Genomic DNA, 22086 nt, shown 5'->3' with positions numbered 1-22086 from the left:
TGTCTCCTTCAGCTGGCCCCCAAATCCTGTATATTTATTGGAAAAAGTAGCTGGCTCCAACCCCCTCTCTGGCTACTCCCTAGTTCTTACCCTGCTTGCTTACCATATTAAACTAGTGAAGCTCCCAGAGGCTGTGGAGATTCTCATCTCCATCTCTGCCTTTGGACACCCCCTCTGTCTCTAGACTCCTTCATCTGACCAGACCCTCCTTGCACAGCAAGACTCAATCCAGTCTTCTCCTCTGAGAAGCTGAGGAATCCTCGGTCTATACTGGGTGATCCCATTGCACCCTTTCCTCACCTCTGTCTGTGTCTCTATCTTACTCTGTTGCAGTAACTGACTTACATGTCAGATTCCCCTGAAAGAGTGTGAAATCATAGAGGACAAGAACATGGATTCCAAGTCTATGACAGTGTTAGTGTCACCATTCTTCATTCTCTAGATTCCTTTTGTGTTTCCACAACCATGTGGATCAAACCTCTCTCCCTGTTAATTTGTATACTACTGCTTTGTGATCAGAGAATATAGTTCATATCATTTTTTTCTTTCTAGAGCTTTTTGAGGTTTTAATGGTATAACATCAAATTTTATCCAATTTCATGTATATTTGTAAAAACAATCTTTAATCCGGGGTATCATATTTAATATTAAATCAGATTTACTAATTATAACATTCTGAACTTCAGTAAACTTATTACGTCTACTTAAATTGCCAAATTAAAGGTACGCTTAAGTTTCCCACTATGATCGTGGTTTTATCCTTTTGCTTTTAACAGCTCTTGCTTTATGAATTTTAACATGTTATTTGATTCATAAAGATTCATTATTTATAACTATATCGAAACAACATTAACTTGCCACTTTTTGTTCATTCATTCAAAAAATCTTTTGCTTATTATGTGTTAGGCACTGTTCTAGGTACCTGGGATACATTGGGAAAAAAAACAAACAAAACTCCTCTCCTTATGGAACTTGCATTCTGGTGGGGGAGATGAGCAACAGCAACAAAAATGACAAATAAGTAAACCATACAGTGTGTTAGAAAGCATTAAGTGCTATGAGTAGGGCCTTATAGGCTATTATAAGGACTTTGGCTTTTACTCTGAGTAAAACAGGTTTTGAACAAAAGAGTGACATGATCTGACTGACTTTTTTTTTTTTTTAGATTTTTATTTATTTATTTGACAGACAGAGATCGCAAGTAGGCAGAGAGGCAGGCAGAGAGAGAGGAGGAAGCAGGCTCCCTGCTAAGCAGAGAGCCCAATGCGGGACTCGATCCCAGGACCCTGGGATCATGACCTGAGCTGAAGGCAGAGGCTTTAACTCACTGAGCCACCCAGGTGCCCCTGACTGACATTTTTTAAAGTTCAGTCTGGCTGTAGTATTGAGAATCAAGTTGAGGAGGGCAAGGGTAGAAACAGGGGGACCAGCAGTGGGTTATTAGAGTAATCCTGGTAAGAAACAAAAGTGGTTCAACTCAGGGTGGTGACCGGGGGTGGGGGTGACAAAATGCATTCTGGGTATATCTTAAAGGTAGATTAAACAGGATTTTTTGGCAGATTAGATACAGAGTGAGAAAAAGAAAGGAACTGGGGGTGATTCAAAGGTTTATGGTCTGAGAAACTGACAGACAAAATTACCATCAACTAAGGGTAGGGAAGTTCTTAGAATGGAACAAATTTTAGGGAAGAGATTATAAGTGCAGTTTTGGAGTTTTGAACATGTTGATTTTGAGATGTCTATTAGACATCCAAGTGGAATTGTTCAGTAGGCAGTTGGATGTATGAGCCTAGAATTTAGGAGAAAGGTCTTGGCTGAAGGCATAAATATGTGACTTGATAAATTAATGGATCATAGGACTGATGAGGTCATTAAGGGAATGGTGAGTGTCCAGAGAGAAAAGGAGCATGAACCTCTTTGTTCTGTCTGATGTTTTTTGCCCTAAATTCTCTTCTGCCCAATGGTAATATTGCTACTTTGCTTCTTTTCAATGAATATTTCTCTTTTGACAAACTTGACCTTGGGTTAATTTGCTAGCTCAAGTTCTCCTAGAAGCCTGGTAAAAATGGAATGTCAACCACCATATTAAGTACTATCAATTATGACAAAAATCACTCCAGATTGATAAACTTCACTGAGGCTATGAATAAATTTTAAATAATCTGGCAAGAACCTATACTTTGTTGTGTGTGGTGACTCTAAGATTTACAGGAGATATGTACATGTACATGCCCACATGTACTCCCAAGTGGCTCTTTGTGGGCCCTCTACTGAAAATTAGTTAAAATCAGTTATTGCTAACTATTACATACTATAAACTGTTCTGGTTACCATTGCTGTATGACAAGTTAATCAAAACTTGACAGTACAGAAGAAAAAAGCCTAATAATTTATTATGCTCTTAGATTATTTGGGCCAAGAATTCAAAAATGAATGTCTAAGGCTGCCTGAGGTCTAAGGGCCTTAGTCAAGAAGACTTGAAGGCCAAGGATGACGTAGTGGTTGAAGCTGGAACCCTCTGAAGGCTCATTCACTCACATGTCTGGTGCCTGTGATCGGATGACTCAAAAACTAGGTCTCCTGACCAGACCATCTTCAAGAAGCCTCCCCAAATGGCTTGGTTTTCTCACAGTATGGTGGCCCCAGGGAAGTTGGGTTTTTTACAAGACAAAAGACAACTCAGGCTCTCAGCATGACTGTTCCAGTGAATAAGCCAAAAGCTGCATCCCTTTTCATCCCCTTTTATGACAGCCTTGGAAGTCACACAGCATCACCTCCCCCATTCTCTTTCAGTTGAAGCAGTCATAGGGCAGCCCAGGATCAGGGGAGGGGACATAGACCCTACTCTTCCATGGGAAGAGTATCAAAGAATTTTAATAATCTAAGGGAAATGCTTTTTTCCCCCCCAGATCACATCTTACTTCAGGAAATTAATGAAAGCCATGCATATTTTCTAGCAGAAATCTGCTTATATAGACAAAATTTTGCATGTATCTGGGAAGTTCATTCCTTGTCTCCCCATTGTATTCAAGAAACAGCCTTAGATTGTCACAACTGACACTTATCCCATGAGGAAGGACTCCTATGTCCACTCCCCCCGGTTCTGCGCTGCCTTGTGATTGCTTCAACCAATGGAGAACACCTGCCACAAGGAAAGGGGCATTTCTTTCATCCTTTTTTTTTTTTTTTTAAAGATCTTATTTATTTGACAGAGAGAGAAACAGAGAGAGAGGGAACACAAGCAGGGGGAGTGAGAGAGGGAGAATCAGGCTTCCTGCCGAGCAGGGAGCCCCACACGGGATTCAATCCCAGGACCCTGGGATCATGACCTGAGTCAAGGCAGACGCTTAATGACTGAACCACCCAGGTGCCCAGGGCATTTCTTATGCTAGGTGTTGTCACAGGTTCTCTCACTTAATTTTCGTTTGGCTTAGATGACTTTATACCCCGTCCTTTTTATAACAGACGAAGCAAGTAGAATTCAGAAAGTTTTAGTTATTTTTTAAATAGACTTAATTTTCATTTATTTTTTTAAAAGATTTTATTTATTTATTTGACACAGAGAGAGAGAGCAAGAGAGAGAGAGCGCGCATGCACAAGCAGGCAGAGCTGTAGGCAGAGGGAGAGGGAGAAGCAGGATTCCCGTTGAGCAGGAAGCCCAAATCCTGGGCTTGATCCTGGAACCCTCCAATCATGACCTGAGCCCAAGGCAGACGCTTTACCAACTGAGCCACCCAGGTGCCCTAGATTAATTTTAGAGCAGTTTTAGGTTCACAGCAAAGCTAAGTGGAAAATTAAGTTACTTTTTCCCATTCATGTAATAACTCATAGAGACAGCACCCAAAATCAGATCTTTACCCAGTTTCCTTTCATTTTATATACATTGACTCTTTGGATAGTAAGAAGCTTATTTATTTATTTATTTATTTATTTATTTTTAAGGATTTTATTTATTTGACAGACAAAGATCACAAGTAGGCAGAGAGGCCATGTGGGGTGGGGTAGGGGGGAAGCAAGCTCCCCACAGAGCAGAGAGCCCAATGAGGAGCTTGATTCCAGGACCCTGAGATCATGACCTGAGCTGAAGGCAGAGGCTTAACCAACTGAGCCACCCAGGTGCCCCACGAAGCATATTTATTGTAAGCACAGGATCTGACATTTCACTAGATACAAAAGTGAGTCTCTTGCTAGAGTGTGAATGACTAATAGTATGAGACTCAATTTGCAACAAGCTCTGGGAGATATTCAATTCTTTCTCACCTTATAATCTTCTACTCTAACATTAAGTTATAGTAAGAATTCCCTAAATTCATTTTGTAAAATGCTACTTCTGTCAATAACTTTCGGTTTTCTACCTTGAATCTTGAAATCCTGCCTTCGGATTCTGTTTCAATGCTACATGATCCTCACATATATTTTCATATAATTAAAGAAGTAGATACATAATTTAAAATAAATCCACATTATTCTAAAAAACTCATTGGTCACTTCTGGAGGGTAAACTTGTTATTTAAAAACCAGTGAACAGGGACACCTGGGTGGCTCAGTGGGTTAAAGCCTCTGCCTTCGGCTCAGATCATGATCCCAGAGTCCTGGGATTGAGCCCCGCATCGGGCTCTCTGCTCAGCAGGGAGCTTGCTTCCCTTCCTCTCTCTCTCTGCCTGCCTCTCTGCCTACTTGTGTTCTCTGTCAAATAAATAAATAAAATCCTAAAAAAAAAAAAAAAAAACTGGTGAATAAAGAGAACAAATCAAGCATTTAACTTTCCAGGATGAGTTCTATCAGGGTAAATACTCGATGAGAAAGCTTCTCTCTGTAGACATTTTTCAACAATAAATCAAGAAGGAATGATGGAATTAAAATACTGCCATTTTGCAAACTCCAGTGACCTAATGGAGCCAAGTAATGATCACCGGTGGCCTCTAACATCTCAAAAAACAACACCCTACGAAGTATTCTTCTCCCTACCCCACCCCCCAAAAAGTCTAACCTAAATCAGGTCAGGCCTTAGATCTAACAGTGACTTTACAGAGGAACATTTTAAATGACCCCATTAGATATACAATCCACAAAATTCAGAATGTGGAAAGCTCCATAGGGCAGACATACTAACTAGTTGCTTCAACAAATAAATTTCAAGGAAAAAAGTACCAAAAAGTGGAAAGTAAACCTATAGGTTAAAAAAAAAAATGTGACTTTTCTCTCTTGGCCATGTTGACATAACTGTTATCAGAATTCCCTCCTGTCCTAAACAACTAAATTAACTAGACAAAACATGAAGGAGCTATTTTTTAGCGCTGGATATTGACCAATGCAAATGGTGAACCTTGAGGGTAAGCAAATACACAAAGTGAACCCAGACTGTCTCCAGTGTTCTGCCTGGGGAAACCATTCCAAATGGCGGCCTTTGGGAGGTGGAAGCTGAGCAGCCACAGCACCTCGCTGCTGAGTTAGGGAGGCAGAGATCTGGTTGCTGATGCTGCTGGAATCTGTGTGTCAGGGTACTGGAAGGGAGGCCCAAGGTCTACCAGACGGTTGCTGCTGTAGGCTGAGTGTGAACAGAGATTCTAGAGGTTGCGGGGCTGAGAGAAGTTGGAGTCCCAGCTCAAATAGAGTCGAGAGACCTCCCTGGAGCTGAAAAGTCATTCAACTAAGACATCAGAGATCATGCCTTAGGAGTAAGAATCACACATTAGCAGAGCAAAGGGGGCAAAGTAAGACCTGGCTCACCATTTTTGCAAAGAAAATTTTATTGGAAAATAGCTACACTTATTTGTTTAGTACAATCTATGCAGCTTTTGCACTATATTGGCAAGTTGAAGAGTTGCAAGAGAGACCACACGGTCCACAAAAGCCTCAGATATTTACTACCTGGCCCTCTCTAGAAAAAGTTTGCTGACCTCTGCACTAGAGTAAGGGCTACACTCTAGGTCTAAGGGCAAAACAAACAGATTCACTCTAACGAAGAATAAAACTAAGGCTTGTGGAATCAAAAAGATTTGCCAGTAATTTAACTGCCTGTCAGAACAAAACTCAACATATTTAAAGAAAAACAACATAACCTGTACAAGGAATTATTCATTATGTCCCATATACAATTCCACATTAGATAACATTCAAAGAAGCAGAAAAATGTGACCCACAGTCAAGAGGGGAAAAAAAAGTAGCCCTCACCAGCGCCCACCCCAAGCCAGGGGTTCTCCACACACCCAGCATTCAGTGAGATGCACCAGGCACTGATGACAATGCAGTGGACAAGGACAGAGTGATGGTGGCCAGGCCAGACTGGGGCTAGTGCTTTTGGCCCTGTGCCTATCCACACAGACTTACTTATTCAAATCAAATAGCTCGTATTTGTAGCTTGTATTTGTATAGTTGTAACGCTTTCAAGTAACTCCTCCCAGAATACTCTTGCTGCTCCAAATCCAGCTAAAAACTCTTGATAGCAGCTCAGGTCATGAACTCAGTTTTGGGGGATTCAGCCCTGCATTGGGCTCTGTGCTCAGCAGGGAGTGTGCTTCTCTCCCTCTACCCCTGCCCTTGCATGCACTCTCTCTTCTTTTTCTTCCCCTTCTCCTCCTTCTCCTTCGTCTTCTTTTTTTAAGTTTTTATCCATTTATTTGAAAGAGAGACAAAGATAGCAACAGAGAGTACAAGCGGGGAGGTGGGAGAAGCAGGCTCCCTACTGAGCAAGGAGTCCAACACAGGGCTCCATCCCAGGACCGTGGGGCCGTGACCGGAGCCAAAGGCAGATGCTTAACTAACTGAGCCACCCAGGCACTCCTTTCTCTCTGTTTCTAAAATAAATAACTAAATAAATCTTAAAAAAAATAAAAAAACTCAGAATACCTATATTTGGAATGCTTTCTGTTCTTAGTCAATATTTTTAGATAGTTAGAACCTGATCCAAACCCTAACGTGGGCTTGACTCTGGAGAGTAAATCTTTCCACAACTGCCTCAGTGCACACAGAGCTTTTTAAAAATAGACCCTCTAGGGGTGCCTGGGTGGCTCAGTCGTTCAGCGTCTGCCTTCGGCTCAGGTTATGATCCCAGCATTCTGGGATCGAGCCCCCCATTGGGCTCCCTGCTCAGTGGGAAGCCTGCTTCTTCCTTTCCCGCTTCCCCTGCTTGTGTTCCCTCTCTTACTGTGTCTCTGTCAAATAAATAAATAAAAATCTTAAAAAAAAAATAGATCCTCTCTAAGGTCTTTCGTTTGTATGGTCACATGCTAAAGCTTAGATGTTCCAATATCTAATATGGCAACAGTAGTCTTGATAACCAAAGTCATTTTCTCCCATCTTCAGGAACCCACAGTGGAACAACCATATCCAACAGATCTTAAGTGCTCTGTGTGTGAATGAACCCTCCTTTTTGTTTCATATCTGAATGCCATATATCTATTTCACGTTATACATTATGTTTGTGTATTTATACTTTGGTTCAGAGTAACTTCTCATGTTACAGAATTGATCTGCCTTGAACACAAACTGTAAATTAAAAGAAATGGTTGAGAGAAAAGAAAACCAAAGTCAGAGTCAGTAAAATAGGAACAGACCCTGAAATCACCGAGATGACAGAATTAACAGATAAGGACTTTAAAAATGGTTACTAAAAACATGTATGTTCAAGTACTTAAAGGAAAAGGTAGACATAATGAGTGACCAGCTGGGAAATCTCAACAGAGAAATGGAAACTGTAAGAAAAGAACCAATCAAAAATTCTAGAACTGATATGTAGAATATATGAAGAAAATAAAAAGGGTTCCCTGTCTTTCAGAGATACATAATGAAAAATCTACAGATGAAATTATGTAATATCTGGGATGTGCTTCGAAACAATCCAGTTCCAGGGAGAGAGTGGCTAGGGGTAAAGATAAATCAAGAGCGGCCATAAGTTGGTGATTATTATAACTAGTGATGGGTATGTGGGAGTTTATTTTACTGCTCTCTCTCCTTTATGTATGTTTGAAATTCTCCATGTTCCAGGGTACCTGGGTGGCTCAGTCAGTCAAATGTCTGCCTTCAGCTCAGGTCATGATCTCAGGGATCCTGGAACTGAGCCACCAAGTCCAGTTGGGCTCCCTGCTCAGTGGGGAGTCTGCTTCTCCCTCTGCACTCCCCCACCTGCATATGTGTGCACACTTTCTCTCACAAATGAGTAAATAAAATCTTAAAAAAATGAAATTCTCCATGTTTTCTAAAAAAGAAAATCCAATCTCCACAAGAAAAAGCTGTTCTAACTGTAAAATAAGATGTTCAAGTGAAGCTCTGTACACATATTTTTATCCTTCCATCTTTGTCAAATTCCCTAAGATACATCCCATCCACTCTGCGTTTTCAAAGATTTCCAGTGCTTGGGGGAAAATGGGAATTTCATAGTATTTAGAATATTTTCTCTTTCTCTCTCTCTATGACATATGCAAAGGGTGCAAGGGTTTACTTCTATCAGCTTCCTTCATCTCTCCTATGGCTATACTGCTTAAACTTAGACACACACAAAGATACTACTGTTCTATTTTACAAAATGAGATTATATTAAACTGTTCTAGAACTTGCTTTTTCCAAACAATATAAGTTTTAGACATCATTCCATGTCAACAAATACAGGTCATCATTATGGTCGTTGGGGCACCTGGGTAGCTCAGTGGATTGAGCCTCTGCCTTCAGCTCAGGTCATGGTCTCAGGGTCCTGGGATTAAGCCCCGCATTGGGCTCTCTGCTCCTCGGGGAGCCTGCTTCCCCCTCTCTCTCTGCCTGCCTCTCTGCCTACTTGTGATCACTCTCTCTGTCAAATAAATACATAAAATATTTTTTAAAAAGTCATGGTTGTTGTTGTTTAAATGACTGCAAGTATCCATCACTGAGGGTCTACAGGTCCTGCACTGTGCACTGAGATTTTATAATTTCAGTGGGAGACAGGAACTATCTGTGCTATAGAAAGCTGCTTCAAGCAGAGGTAAAACATAAGAGCCTATATGGCTTTAGGGACATGCCTGACTTTAGAGAATTTAGGATCATGATTTTTTTTATTAAGTATGCCTTAATCCATGAGTAACAAGCTATATTATAAGAGGGCTGGGAAAGTATTTGTTAAAAAAATATCCCACTAGCAAAAATCCATTTCACTCTCTGGCTGTCAACATGAATAGAGATTAAGTCACAGGAAGCTCCTTATTTTTTTTTTAATATTTTATTTATTGATTTGACAGAGAGAGATCACAAGTAGACAGAGAGGCAGGCAGAGAGAGAGAGAGAGAGAGAGAGAGAGAAGCAGGCTCCCTGCTGAGCAGAGAGCCCGATGCAGGACTCGATCCCAGGACCCTGAGATCATGACCTGAGCCGAAGGCAGCAGCTTAACCCACTGAGCCACCCAGGCGCCCAGGAAGCTCCTTATTATAATACCATTTTCCAAACTGCACATAGACCACATCTCAAAACTGAATTCTAACTTGGTTTGGCAAAACTGAAGATACATTTTTCTACAGAAGCTATACAAGATAGGAAGGATCTCAGGTCAATTGACAAAAGTTTAAAGTACTTAATTCATGATGTACAACAGCCCCTCCCTGACCTGGAGGATAAATTTTTGAAAAACCATTATGGAAAGAGAATTCTCAGTGGAAAAATTGATGGCTTTAGAGTCACAAAAGAACAGAAGCACTTGTAAATATTTTTTAAATTTGTTAAACTAAAAAAATGAATAATGAAATATTAGTAGCATTATATGCATCTTAAATTATAGTATAGTAATGAATAATAATATATTCTATTTGAATATATTATATAATATTTGGATAACAAAAATGCTCACTATATAAAATTCAAACACATCAAGCACAAAAAAGTAAAACTCAGTCCAATCTAACCATCTAGAAATGACAACTATGAACATTTGGGTGAACATATTATATATACCTCTTTGTGCATATATGCACAAGAAAGCAAAGATACGTACTTTTACATAAGGGAGATGTACTGCTCTATACCTTGTTTTTTTTCCCTCAATATGTATCAATGACTAAGTTTATAATCTTTTTTTTTTTTAAGATTTATTTATTTATTTGACAAAGAGAGACAGCATGATCAGGGGGGCAGAGGGAGAGGAAGAAGGACTCTCAAGCAGATTCTGCGCAGAGTGTGGAGCCCCACTTGGGTCTCAAACTCATGACCCTGAGATCATAACCTGAGCCAAAACCAAGAGTCAGACACTTAACTGAATGAGCCACCCAGGTGCCCCTTGACATCACCTTTTCTATCAGCTGCATAGCACTCCAGTGCACGGATGAACCACAATTTATGTAGAAATTCTCTTACCAATGGACATTTCAGATTTTGTCCAATATCACCAGTATACAATCTTGTTCAAGCACCTTTGCATACTCATTCTATTGTTCTCTTAGGACAAATTCCTAAAAGCAGAATTGTTAGGTAAAGGGCACGTATACCTTATATCTCGACAGACATTGCCACACAGCCCTCTGGAAAGGCCAGACTATTCCACACACCCACCAGATGCGTCTTCCTTAGAGTTTCTGCCAGACTTGCCAACAGTCTGCCCCCTCTCCTCTCACAGCATCAACTCCTTCCACATGGTTTGTTTCCACAGCAGGATGGAGCTGAGGTGCAAGGGTTTACTTCCATCAGCTTCCTTCATCTCTCCTATGGCTACACTGCTTAAACTTCAAGCACTTCTCTTTTAGATTTCTTCCCTTCCCCCATTTCAGGTTTTTTTTTTTTCTAATTATAAGTCTGATTCACAATTCAAATAACCTGGAATGAATTTTTCACAGTTGCCAAAAAAGATACACAGAAGTAAAATTGTCTTACATTATTCTTGGAGAGAGATGGAATATAAAAAAGAAAGTGAAAAAGGAAGGAAGGAAGGAAGAAAGAAAGGAAAATGGAAGGAAGAAGGGAGGAAGGAAAAAAATTCACTATCTAGGCCTGTTATGTGAAGGAAACTGACATTTTTATTTATTTATTTTTAAAGATTTTACTTATTTATTTGACAGAGAGAGCTCACAAGTAGGCAGAGCAGCAGGCAGAGAGAGAGGGAGAAGCAGGCTCCCCACTGAGCGGAGAGCCCGATGCGGGGCTCAATCCCAGGACCCTGGGACCATGACCTGAGCCGAAGGCAGAGGCTTAACCCTCTGAGCCACCCAGGCACCCCAGAAACTGACATTTTAAAAAAAGCTTTTATTTATTTATTTGACAGAGAGAGAGAGTGAGAGAGGGAACACAAACAGGGTAAGCAGGAGAGGGAGAAGCAGGCTTCCCACTAAGCAGGAAGCCCGATGGCGGGGCTTGATTCCAGGACCCTGGGATCATGACCTGAGCTGAAGGCAGACGCTTAATGACTGAGCCACCCAGGTGCCCTAGAAACTGACATTTTGAGATACTTATTCTTTAGGCCTACTGTACAACTTCTGTGCACAAATATTTCTATAGGAGGTTGCAATCTGAAAGGGTTTTCATTCAGTTATGAAACTGAGTACTTACCATGTCCAGACACTGTGCTCCAGGCCTTGCGGAGACAGATAAAGAAGGTAAGACACACCTGTAAGAAGCTCCCATTCTAGCAGTGTGACAGAGGTGTAAACTAATATTTTCTAGAGAAGTATATATACTTTGATGCCAGGTGATAAGCGTTCTGGTAAAGGTATGCCCCAAGTGCTATATAAGCAGAGTGGGTTAGTTTGGCTGGGCAGAAGAAAGCAAGCTTAAAGGAGAGATGGCATTTAGGTGTGGCCTTGAGGTTTGTCAGGTGAAAAAGGACATTGCAGGAGCACAGTTAAGGAGGCACACAATTGTAAACCTTAGCAGCAATATGAAGATAGGGAACTAACAGGAGATGAGGCTGAAAAGATTAAGTAGTGTGCTGGAGCTGGCCTTGCATGCTAAGGGACTTTATCACAGCAAAAAGTTTTTCATCAGGGAAACATCATAATCAGACCAGAATTTTAGAGACAGAACTGTGGTTGTGGGGAAGAGGATGGACTTGGGGTGGAGACCAGTTACAAAGGCCCTGTCTAGTCAAGGAATGGTAAAGACTTGTACTTAGACTATGCAGAAAACAGGAGGGATCCAAGGAATAGGATTTACTGGCATTAAGAGTACACTTATCATGATGTGCACCAAGTAATGTACAGAATTGTTGAATCATTATATTGTATATCTGAAAGTAACATAACGCTATAGGTTAATTATACTTGAATTAAAAATAAGTAAATAAATAGCTTGGAGGGGATGGGATTTACTGGGGTGCCTGGGTGGCTCAGACAGTTAGGTGTCTGCTTTTGGCTCAGGTCATGATCCCAGAGTCCTGCGACTGAGCCCTGGGTTGGGCTCCCTGCTCAGCAGGAAGCCTGCTTCTTCCTCTCCCTCTGCCCCTTGCTTGCATGCTCTCTCTCTCTGTCAAATACATAAATAAAATCTTAAAATAGTTATATCTTAAAAAAAAAAAAAGAAATGGGATTTACTAACTCACTGGACAGAGAAATGTTTAAAAAGTTGTGGGGACCAAGAGAACTCAAATGCTTTTACTTAGATACTGACTGGATGGCAATACCATTGAGGGAGATAGAGTCTATAGGCCCAGAAGAATATGTGGAGAAAAATACTCACTTCCATGTTGGACCTGTTGAGTTTAAGGGCCCTATGAGACATCTAGGAAAAGATACCGAACAGAGAGCTGGAATGCAGCTGGTGCCCAGTTCCAGCAGATAACTCTGTTCAACTTTTTAAAAATCATCTAGATTTGACAGTCATTGAGGTAGATAAATTTGGTGACAACAAAGAGAGAAAGTAGCGATGGAAGTTCAGGACAAAATCCTGGGGAACAATAATATTTAGAAACCCAACAGTAGAGCCTAGTGAAAGTCTGGGAAATCAGAGAGGTAGAAGACAAACCAGGAGAGACTGGCTCATGAAAGTGGCCAGGGTGTAAAGGAGAAAGTATGTCCCACTTATTTGCCTTCCCCATTCCTTCCCGTACAAAGGATCCATAAAGGTGACCTTTCCTGGTCACTAAATCTCTCCCTGATGACACATTTTCTGTCCCTTTTCTAATCAGAAGATCCCTCTTTTAATTGTTGCAGCACTGTGGGATATAATGGAATGGGTTATAGGAACCAATAACCCGACCTGGCTTCCCTATAGCTGTCTTTTCCAGGATTGTCTGAACCACCATTTGTCAAAATCATGACCAAAAAAAAAAAAAAAAAAAAAAATTAATATGTTATTTCTGTAATCTGCAGGGATTATATACATATACACACACATATATGTGTATATCATATAATATACATGTGCATGTGTGTTTTGGTTCCTCCTCCACCTTGACTATCTCCCCAGATTCTCTTCACCATTACCTGTGGTAGACAAGAAAGTCTAAACACCACTATTTCTTGCCAAAAGAGGAAACAGAAAAGTAACTCAATTAGTAAACAGAATTTGGCCTGGAGCCCAGATCTTAAGAGATGTAAATTGCCGCTCTTTTCACAGGGTTGCACTCTCATGTTGACTTCCACTCTAACAACCAACCAGTCCAAAATACTGCTTACATCACTTTCTTCTTGCACATATCTCACTTCAAATCTTCCTGTGGCTCCTCTTACAACCTGTGCGGCCTTAGTCATATTACTTAACCTCTCTGCCTCACTTTTCTCATCTGCAAATCGGGAGTAACACCTAACTCATTGGGTTTTGTTTATTTACTTTTCACAGTACAGTGTTCCTTTGTTTAGTTATAATCTTAAATTTTTAATTAAAAAAATATGGAACGCTTTACAAAATTGCATATCACCCCTGCCCAGGGATTACACGCTAATCTCTGTATTGCATCGTTTGGATTTTAGCACAGGTGCTGCTGAAGCACACACTAACTCATTAGGTTTTAAAAGGTAGCTAGCATATGTAAGGTCCTGACACTGCATCATGTACTTCTGTGCTATGGTGATTGATGTGGATTGTGTAAGACTGATGATTCACAGACTTGTACCCCTGAAGCAAATAATACATTGTATGTTAATTTTTTTAAAAAAGCACTTAATAAACGGTAGCTATTTACCTCACAGGGCTTCTGATCCTATATGCCTGACACCTCAAAATATGTTAGTTCCTGGGGCACCTGGGTGGCTCAGTGGGTTAAGCCTCTGCCTTCGGCTCGGGTCATGATCTCAGGGTCCTGGGATCGAGCCCCGCATCGGGTTCTCTGCTCGGCAGTGAGCCTGCTTCCCCCTCTCTCTGCCTGCCTCTCTGTCTACTTGTGCGCTCTCTCTCTCTCTGTCAAATAAATAAATAAATAAAATCTTAAAAAAAAAAAATGTTAGTTCCTCTCTTTCCCAATCCTTAAGACAACTTCTTAGTTCTTTCTAACCAAGATTCAGAACAAATCTAACAAGGATTCCCCTAATTTACCTGCAAAAGTATCTGCATATTTACTGAAGTCTCACCACTCATGCAAGGGTAACACCTACTGAGAGCTACTCCCGCATGATTTCTTCTCCTCTTCACTTTAAGTCACTGTGACAGAATAATCACATGTTGCAAGTTTCCCCCAAAGATGTATTATATCATGCCAATAGATACAACAAACACCAATTGCTTTCTCTGTGGCAACTGGGTATCCAGGCGCATTCCCGAGTTACCCTAGGTTCATCTCTCCACAGCCAAAATAAGTAAGTTTGGTACACTAATCATACAACTGACGTGCGGGAAGAAGACTCCAGACAGTGTCCCATAAACCTCAAGGAGTGACTGCGAATAGATGCCACGCAGTGACGCGGTCCAGGCAAATGACGAGTGAATAAATGTGTCAGTTCCTGCGGCGTGTCCCTGTGTCAGCCTATGTGTCTGCGTGTATCGGTACATCTGAAAGTTACATCCGTGTGCGCCGAAATGTTTGAGCGCGGAGGTGTAACCCCTTTGAACACGGGTGCTTAGCGAGAGAGCTACCGAGCAAAACCCCGCGGAACTGTTCTCCAGGTGCTTACCTCTGCGGACGAGCAGGTGGACGCCGCTGGGCGCCGCCATGTTAACGCCGATCACGTGGTCGCGGAGCACTCCTTAGCAGTCCCGTCCCGCCCCGCCCCGCCCGCAGGAACTGTCCAGTCGCAGCCCTGCCGAAAACTGGAGGCGCCCGGGCCACCCCGGGGGAGCGCGCGTGCGCGCGGGGGGCAGACTGCGGGAGTCCCGGCAGCGAAGCGGCTCCGGCACTGGGGCCAGCAGGGGAACCCGCGGCCCGCCGAGCCCGCTCCGGCCGCGAGAGGCGGGCTCCAGCCACGGTTCGCGCGCTCGCTCAGAGCCCCTGCGCCCAGGTGGGATGGAAGAAGCGTGTCAGGTAAGCGTGGCATCCAATATTTGTAGCATCAACATTTTGGTGCATGGAAACGTGAAGTCGGGAGGAAAAAATAAAGCACAATCTAGCGTTCAACATAGCACTTTGCATCGTCGGCCACTCTGTTGCAATTTCCCTGGATTGAGTTGAAAGCTAAAATTTGGTTCAAAGTCACCAGCTGCCCCTTTGCTGTCCCAGAAATTACATTACTCAGCAAAGACTCCAGACAAGACGGGAATCTCTGTGCAGCTGCAAAATCAATTCTGGGTACCCCAGTGGATCTGTTCCGGGGACTTCTCTTTCCCCAAGGACACTTCCCGCTCAACGATATTAACTGGAGTCTTAGTCCTAAATTTGACTTTTAAGAATGAGAGGATGACGTCTGCCAGTGGCGCTGCCGAAAGACGAAGCCTACAGAAGGCCAATTATGAGACAAGTGGGGGTGCTGTTGTATCCCTAGTGATGACGGTGCCCATTCTTACCAAATCCACTTTTCCTCTTAGCTGCATTTTGGGGCAGATTTCCATCCTGTCATAGACCAGGTATGATTGATCTTGGTAGCCTGGAGTCAGGCAAAGAACCTGGTATTTAAGGAATGTCTGGTGAAGGAATTCAGCTCTCCACGGAACCAGTCAAACCAAGGATTTACCGGTTTCCCAGACTTAATGCAGTAAAGACTGATAAGGATCCTTGGTGATTGTGTGTGGTGTTCCCTAATTAATTTTTAAGAATTTAAGTACACACTTGATGAAACATCCAGACGATTCAGAAATGAATAAAGGAAAAATGCCCAGGTCCCCTCCTTAACCCTTTCTGCACACCACAATCCTACTCTCCAGGCAGCCACTGTGTACATCATTCTGTGCCTTTTACAGGCAAATATGTGTAAGTATTTAAAATGAACTCACATCCTTACTGTTAGGACATGCTTTTTGCACTCATTATAAACATCAAATCTTAGTTCAAACTCATTCTTTTTAATGACTACATAGTTTTGATACTTTTACTTTCAAAGAATGAATTGTGGCAGTTCCTTGGAGGACACGTGCTATATTTCTTGGAGACCAGTTTTGGATGCTTCTGGGTCGCCTTGAAAGATAAAGAGAAATAATGTTTTCCACTGAGGTAAATAAGATGTATAAGGTTGAGAATGAAAAGTACTCCCACAGGTTATGTCAAGCTCTACCTTTTTCAAACTTAGATCAGTTCCAGGGAGAGGGCTTTTGAATTATGGTGAATCTGTTCTCTTCTCCTGCAACTACAAGGAAAAGGAAAGGGAAGCACCGTGTGGATGCAGGTGACCCCACTATAGTGGAATCCAGGGAGAAAATGCCTAATAACTTTGGCAAAGAATGTGGGTATCTAGGATGAGCTAGAAATGACACAGACAGGAACTTGCACAGGTTATGCAGCTCACTCACTGACCTCTTATTTGGCTTATCTCATATGATATCTCCCTGACATTAGAAGAATTAAAGGTTGCCAGTATGTGTCCTCCCAAATCATCAGTTTATGCGATAAATGCATACTGACCAGTAAGATAAAAGGCTAGACCACCAACATCTGAGATCCTTTGGGATTCTAGCATTCTGTAATCCTGGAGAGTCAGGGCATCAGAATGCTTTCATTTAGATGAGTAACCACTACTGACTCACTTCTCTACTCCATTTCTGCATCTTCCTGCCTGTGAAATGAAGGTTAATTACACTGTGGTACTTCACTGATTTGAACGCCCACCAATATTCAGATTTTGTACTTGGGATTCTTGAATACAAAGTTGAGTAGTTTTTCAAAGCCAGAATTCAAGAAATAAAGGATAACCTTAATACCTTCAGTTTGTGTGTCCAAAAATTCATTCTTTAATGTTAAAATATTTTTATTAGTTGTGATTCATTATTGTTTTATAGGTCTTTTACCTTGGTTTTATTTTTTACCTAAGTTCATGTCTTATTAGCACCTTTTAAAATCTTTTTATCTTTTATAAAAGAAATAAATCAGAAATAAATTCTGATATTCATATTTTTGAAGTCAGTTTTTCCTTCTTCTACTTAATGATATTTTATTATAGATTTATACTATATAACTTTTTCAAAAGTTATATATAGTTTGTAATCAAATTTAAATAATATTGGTTTCTGTAATATATGTTTTGAATTTGTAATTCAAATTCACATGTTTTAAATCCTCTAGGAGATTATGCAAGATGAAGTAAATCTCTTTAAAAATAAATTTTGTTTTGTAAAACATTATCCTGTAACTTGTTTTACAAGTTTAGATTTTAAAATACTTATTAGGATTACCTACAATGCAAGATACCTAAAAAAAAAAAAAAAAAAAAAAAAAACTATACTAAGATGCTTACATATCTATAGAAGAATATAAGAACAAGTTGTAAAACTAGCTTGAAAAAGGCAGTATTTCTTACTGGGCACAAAGCAAATTCAATGGCCTGCTGAGGGTAACTGGTACGCTAGGGCCTGGACAGCTTCAGCAAGACTGTCATCTAGCCCAAGTTGCCTTCATTTACCCTTCCTGACCTTGCTTCTCAAATTGGAGAATTTTGCCTTTTGATTTGATTTCAGGATCATTTCTTAGCATTTTACTCTACGGCTTGGGAAGAATATTTCCAATCCTGCTGTCTGATTTATCTTATTTTAGTATGAGGAAATACTTTTATTTATTTACATTTTTTAAGTCAAATGAACATTCTTTCCAGGAACTAGGAGTCCTGCATAAACATACCTGAAAATAAAACAGGGACCTGTCTCAGCAGCTCATTGGACCCCTGTAAAGTTAGGGTCCAGCTTCAAATGATTATCTGTTCAGGTAGAAAATTTCTAAGGCACTCTTAACCAACTAGCTGGCAGAAGGTGATTTCCTATGCCAACATTTGAGACAACAGTGGATAAATTACTGAATAATCAAGGGTATCCTTAGAGGAAATGCATAGATTCTCCATGTTTTTTGAGAAGAGTAATGCCATATCCAAGGCAGTTGTGAGAAATCAAGAGGATTTCTCCTTGCTGTGTGTGCCCTGTTTTCTTGATCTATAGCAATGCCAACCAAGAAGGAACCAGGGGGCAAGGGAGTGGGACTTTAGTTGTAGGTGACCCTCCTGTCCCTCTCATTTTTGATTTGTCTAATGACATTTTCTCAGTCATATAAATTCTATGTAAAAGAAATGAAGTTCCACCCCCTTCTAAGAACAATATTGTCCTACCTGAGCCCCTCCTACCCTGAAATTCAGAAAATGTCAGGAATCTATTGCCATTTATAAACCTGGTCCAAATGGGCTCAGCAAATAGCTTCCCGCACTTTCCTGAACAGTCTGTCAAGTAAAATGGGGTCAGACGGGACTAAGATAGCTCTAGGGTAAGACCAAAACATTGTCCCAAGAGAGTTGTTGCTTTCCCGCCCAGTCTGGCCAGTATTAATTTCAAGTTGGTTCAACCTCTTGACTTGAAAGATGTGCGAGATTGTAAGCAGAAATAATGCTTCAATGGACATTGGGGAGGATATGTGCTTTGGTGAGTGCTGCGAAGTGTGTAAGCCTGACAATTCACAGACCTCTACCCCTGGGGCAAATAATACAATATATGTTAATAAAAAAAAAGAAAGAAAGAATGCTTCAGCATATAGCTTGTTCATTGTTGGAGCACGGAGGGGTGGTAAGAGCCAAGAGAAGGAGGATCTGGGAGGGTTACAGGGAAGAGGATGAGAGTAGTCTGAGATCTCACTCACTGATACATCCGAGTTTTCTGATAATATTTGTTTCGGTCAAGTTTTGCTTTGAAACTATGCAGGTTTGAGGAAAAAAGTCTTCTTTGACATCATCTCTTAGAACTGGCTCAGAGGAAAGTTGAGTTAAAGCAGAAGTGTGTATTTGCCTCCATGATATCTAAGTAAAAATGTGTACACTTAGTGACTGCCATCTATTCCATTAGTAATCCCTGGAAAAGTAGCAGCTGCTTATACGCTTCTGGAGAATGGTTACCCTTCAGAGTAAGGAAGAAAGGCAAAAAGTTTACTAGACAATTTAACAATTAATCAGCCAACAAAGGAATACTTAGTGCCTACTCTAGGCTCCAAAGAGACATGATATTATTTTTGTTCTTTTTTTTTTAAGGATTTTATTTATCCATTTGACAGAGAGAGAGAGAGAGAGCGCACAAGTAGGTAGAGTGGCAGAGGAAGAAGGAGAAGCAGGCTCCCTGCTGAGCAGGGAGCCCAACTATGGGCTTGTTCCCAGGACCCTGGGATCATGACCCAAGCTAAAGACAGAAGCTCAACCATCTGAGCCACCCACACACCCAGATATTATTTTTGTTCTTAAGAAACTAAGCTCAGTGGATGGAGTATGCAACTCTTGATCTCAAGGTTGTGAGTTCAAGCCCTATATTGGGTGTAGAAAGTACTTAAAAATAAAATGTTAAAAACAAAACAAAACAAAACTCATTGGAAAGCTGAGACTAACATGTTCACAAGATTGTCTATAAAAAAGGACCAAATACCCTTGAGAGGATAAGTCCATAGGAACAACTCCAGGGGTGAAGGGTTACAGAGTCTGGCTATCCTTGGCTGCCAAGACCTGAGAAAAATGCTGAACTCTAATTAGATAAGCTTCCAGGAAATTAGAACCTGTTTCATCCATTTTACTTCCTGTGAAGTTGAAGGTGAGAGAGAGGGATATAATTCTTTCTTTAGCATCTGTAATCCACAAGGAAAATGCTCTAGATCTCCTTGTTGGAACTTTTTAAAAAGTCTGTTTTTTTGTTTTGTTTTGTTTTGTTTTTACTGTTTATTGAAGTATGTAATATGTGCTCTTTAAATAAACACTTACAGGGGCGCCTGGGTGGCTCAGTCAGTTAAACATGTGTCTTTGGCTCAGGTCATGATCCCAGAGTCCTGGGATCAAGCCCTGCATCGGGTTCCCTGCTTAGCGGGGAGCCTGCTTCTCCCTTTCTCTCTGCTCCTCTTCCTCCCACTCATGCTCACTCTCTCTCTCTCAAATAAATACAGAAAATCTTTTAAAAAAATAAAAATAGGGCGTCTGGGTGGCTCAGTTGGTTAAGCGACTGCCTTTGGCTCAGGTCATGATCCCGGAGTCCCGGGATCGAGTCCTGCATCCGGCTCCCAGCTCTATGGGGCGTCTGCTTCTCCCTCTGACCTACCCTCTCATGCTGTCTCTCACTTTCTCTCTCTCAAATAAATAAATAAAATCTTTAAAAAAATAAAATAAAAACACTTAGAAATACCAAAATGTATACTAGAGAAAGTAGAAGTCCCCCAGAAAAGCTTTGTCCAGGTAATCAGTATTGAATACAGCAGGTTGATGTATATTCAGCTAGAGTTTTTATTCTATGCATGTACCATTGACTGGACTTTCTAAGAGAAGGAACCTTTCGTTACCATGACCAGTCACACATCTGTACGGGGTCCCAGAGAGCAGAACAGGCAAACCATACACAGACGCCCAGGAATGCCCACTGCTCCTGGGGCCTTATTACAGTCTACTGCGCATTCTCTCTTCCCTTTGCCCCCACTCTGCTCTTGTTCCCATTTCTTTGTTTCCACTCTTCTCTAATATTACTTACTGGTTTGTTTCTTTCCCTCCCGAAGTGATGGTACACTCCTGGTTACCTTCTCCTATCTTTCCATCTTTGTATATTCTTTTACTGGCTTTATGGTTCTCTTTGCTCTATCATGCTTCGTGTGTTTGAGCAAAACCAGGACTGTGTGAAACCAGTTCATAGAGACCTCAGTTTGACCATGAATGTCACAGGCTGAAAATATTGGGAACTTTTGATATTTCTTACCATAAGCAGGAAACAGTACTCCTGGGTCCGTTAGCGGCTCTGCAAAACACACTGCGGTAAGACTCTCCAAAGCGGAGATGATGAAATGGCAAGGGCTTTAAGAATAGAAAAAGAAAACTAGCTGGATGTCCCCTTCTCCCATCCCACTCCCCGCCTCCACCCCCCCCAGACTGCCTGAGAAACTAAGCAGTTTCTTAACTTCTGCTCGCCTCTCACTCAGCACCGTTCTCTATGCAAGACTGAAAGTGTCAAAACAAACGGGGGCAGATGCTGCCTCGACCTCTCTTCCCATTGAGCTATAGCTCCTCCATGCTCACCCCATCCACTTTAACCCGGAGAGCAACCTGTCTGGAGAGCGTTTTCCTCCTCTGAAGCACACACAAACATCCCTGCATTTTCTTTTGCTTGATAAAGGATAAAGGAAGAAAAGCAGCAGCTGCTCGAGGAACAGACAGCAAACAAGCCTCACTGTGGTGGCCCCTGCGGCCTTCACAAAGGGGGATTCAGAGAGCGAGGCAAACAAACTGCGCAGCCCATGACGGCCGCACGGATTCACCTGCCAAAATTATTAATTAAAAAATCTAAAGAACTGTCCAGGTGAACGGAAAGTCTACCCAAAGCACGTTTTCCAACTGGTCTTTTATTAAGTTCGAAGAGAGAGAATACAGTTGAAGACCTGGAAAAGGTTTCAAAGACCATCTAATCCAGCCCTAACCCCACCCCTTCCAGCTTGAAGATCAAGACAGTGGGGCCCAGGGAGAGGTCATAGGAGAGAAGACACAACCCTTTTCCAGCCTGTGTACATTACAACACTGGAGATCTTAAAAAATAGTTTTTTACGAGATCTTTATGAGCATCTTACGCTCTTCAGATATCCATAAGAGATGGTGTTGTGCTTTTATTGTGTTACATTTCTCCACAGGGTTAATGGAA

The 22086-nt window shown here is 41.4% G+C and overlaps 2 protein-coding genes across 2 annotated transcripts in view; one reads left to right on the top strand and one right to left on the bottom strand.

The window, feature by feature from the left end:
- The window catches only part of METAP1D (methionyl aminopeptidase type 1D, mitochondrial), an 83728-nt gene extending 68265 nt beyond the window's left edge, over positions 1-15463 (bottom strand). The window contains 2 exon segments of the mRNA XM_032880455.1: positions 14994-15072; positions 15074-15463. Coding sequence (XP_032736346.1) covers positions 14994-15072; positions 15074-15448 — 454 coding nt within the window. The 5' untranslated portion in view covers positions 15449-15463.
- Positions 15102-22086, top strand: part of SLC25A12 (solute carrier family 25 member 12) — a 193097-nt gene continuing 186112 nt past the window's right edge. The window contains exon 1 of the mRNA XM_032880454.1: positions 15102-15340. Coding sequence (XP_032736345.1) covers positions 15323-15340 — 18 coding nt within the window. The 5' untranslated portion in view covers positions 15102-15322. The remainder of the gene's footprint in view (positions 15341-22086) is intronic.

Source organism: Lontra canadensis, unplaced genomic scaffold, assembly GCF_010015895.1.
Source record: "Lontra canadensis isolate GAN:19392208 unplaced genomic scaffold, GSC_riverotter_1.0 scaffold69, whole genome shotgun sequence".
In the NCBI taxonomy this organism is placed as follows: Eukaryota; Metazoa; Chordata; class Mammalia; order Carnivora; family Mustelidae; genus Lontra; species Lontra canadensis.
This window is presented reverse-complemented; position numbering and strand designations above follow the sequence as displayed.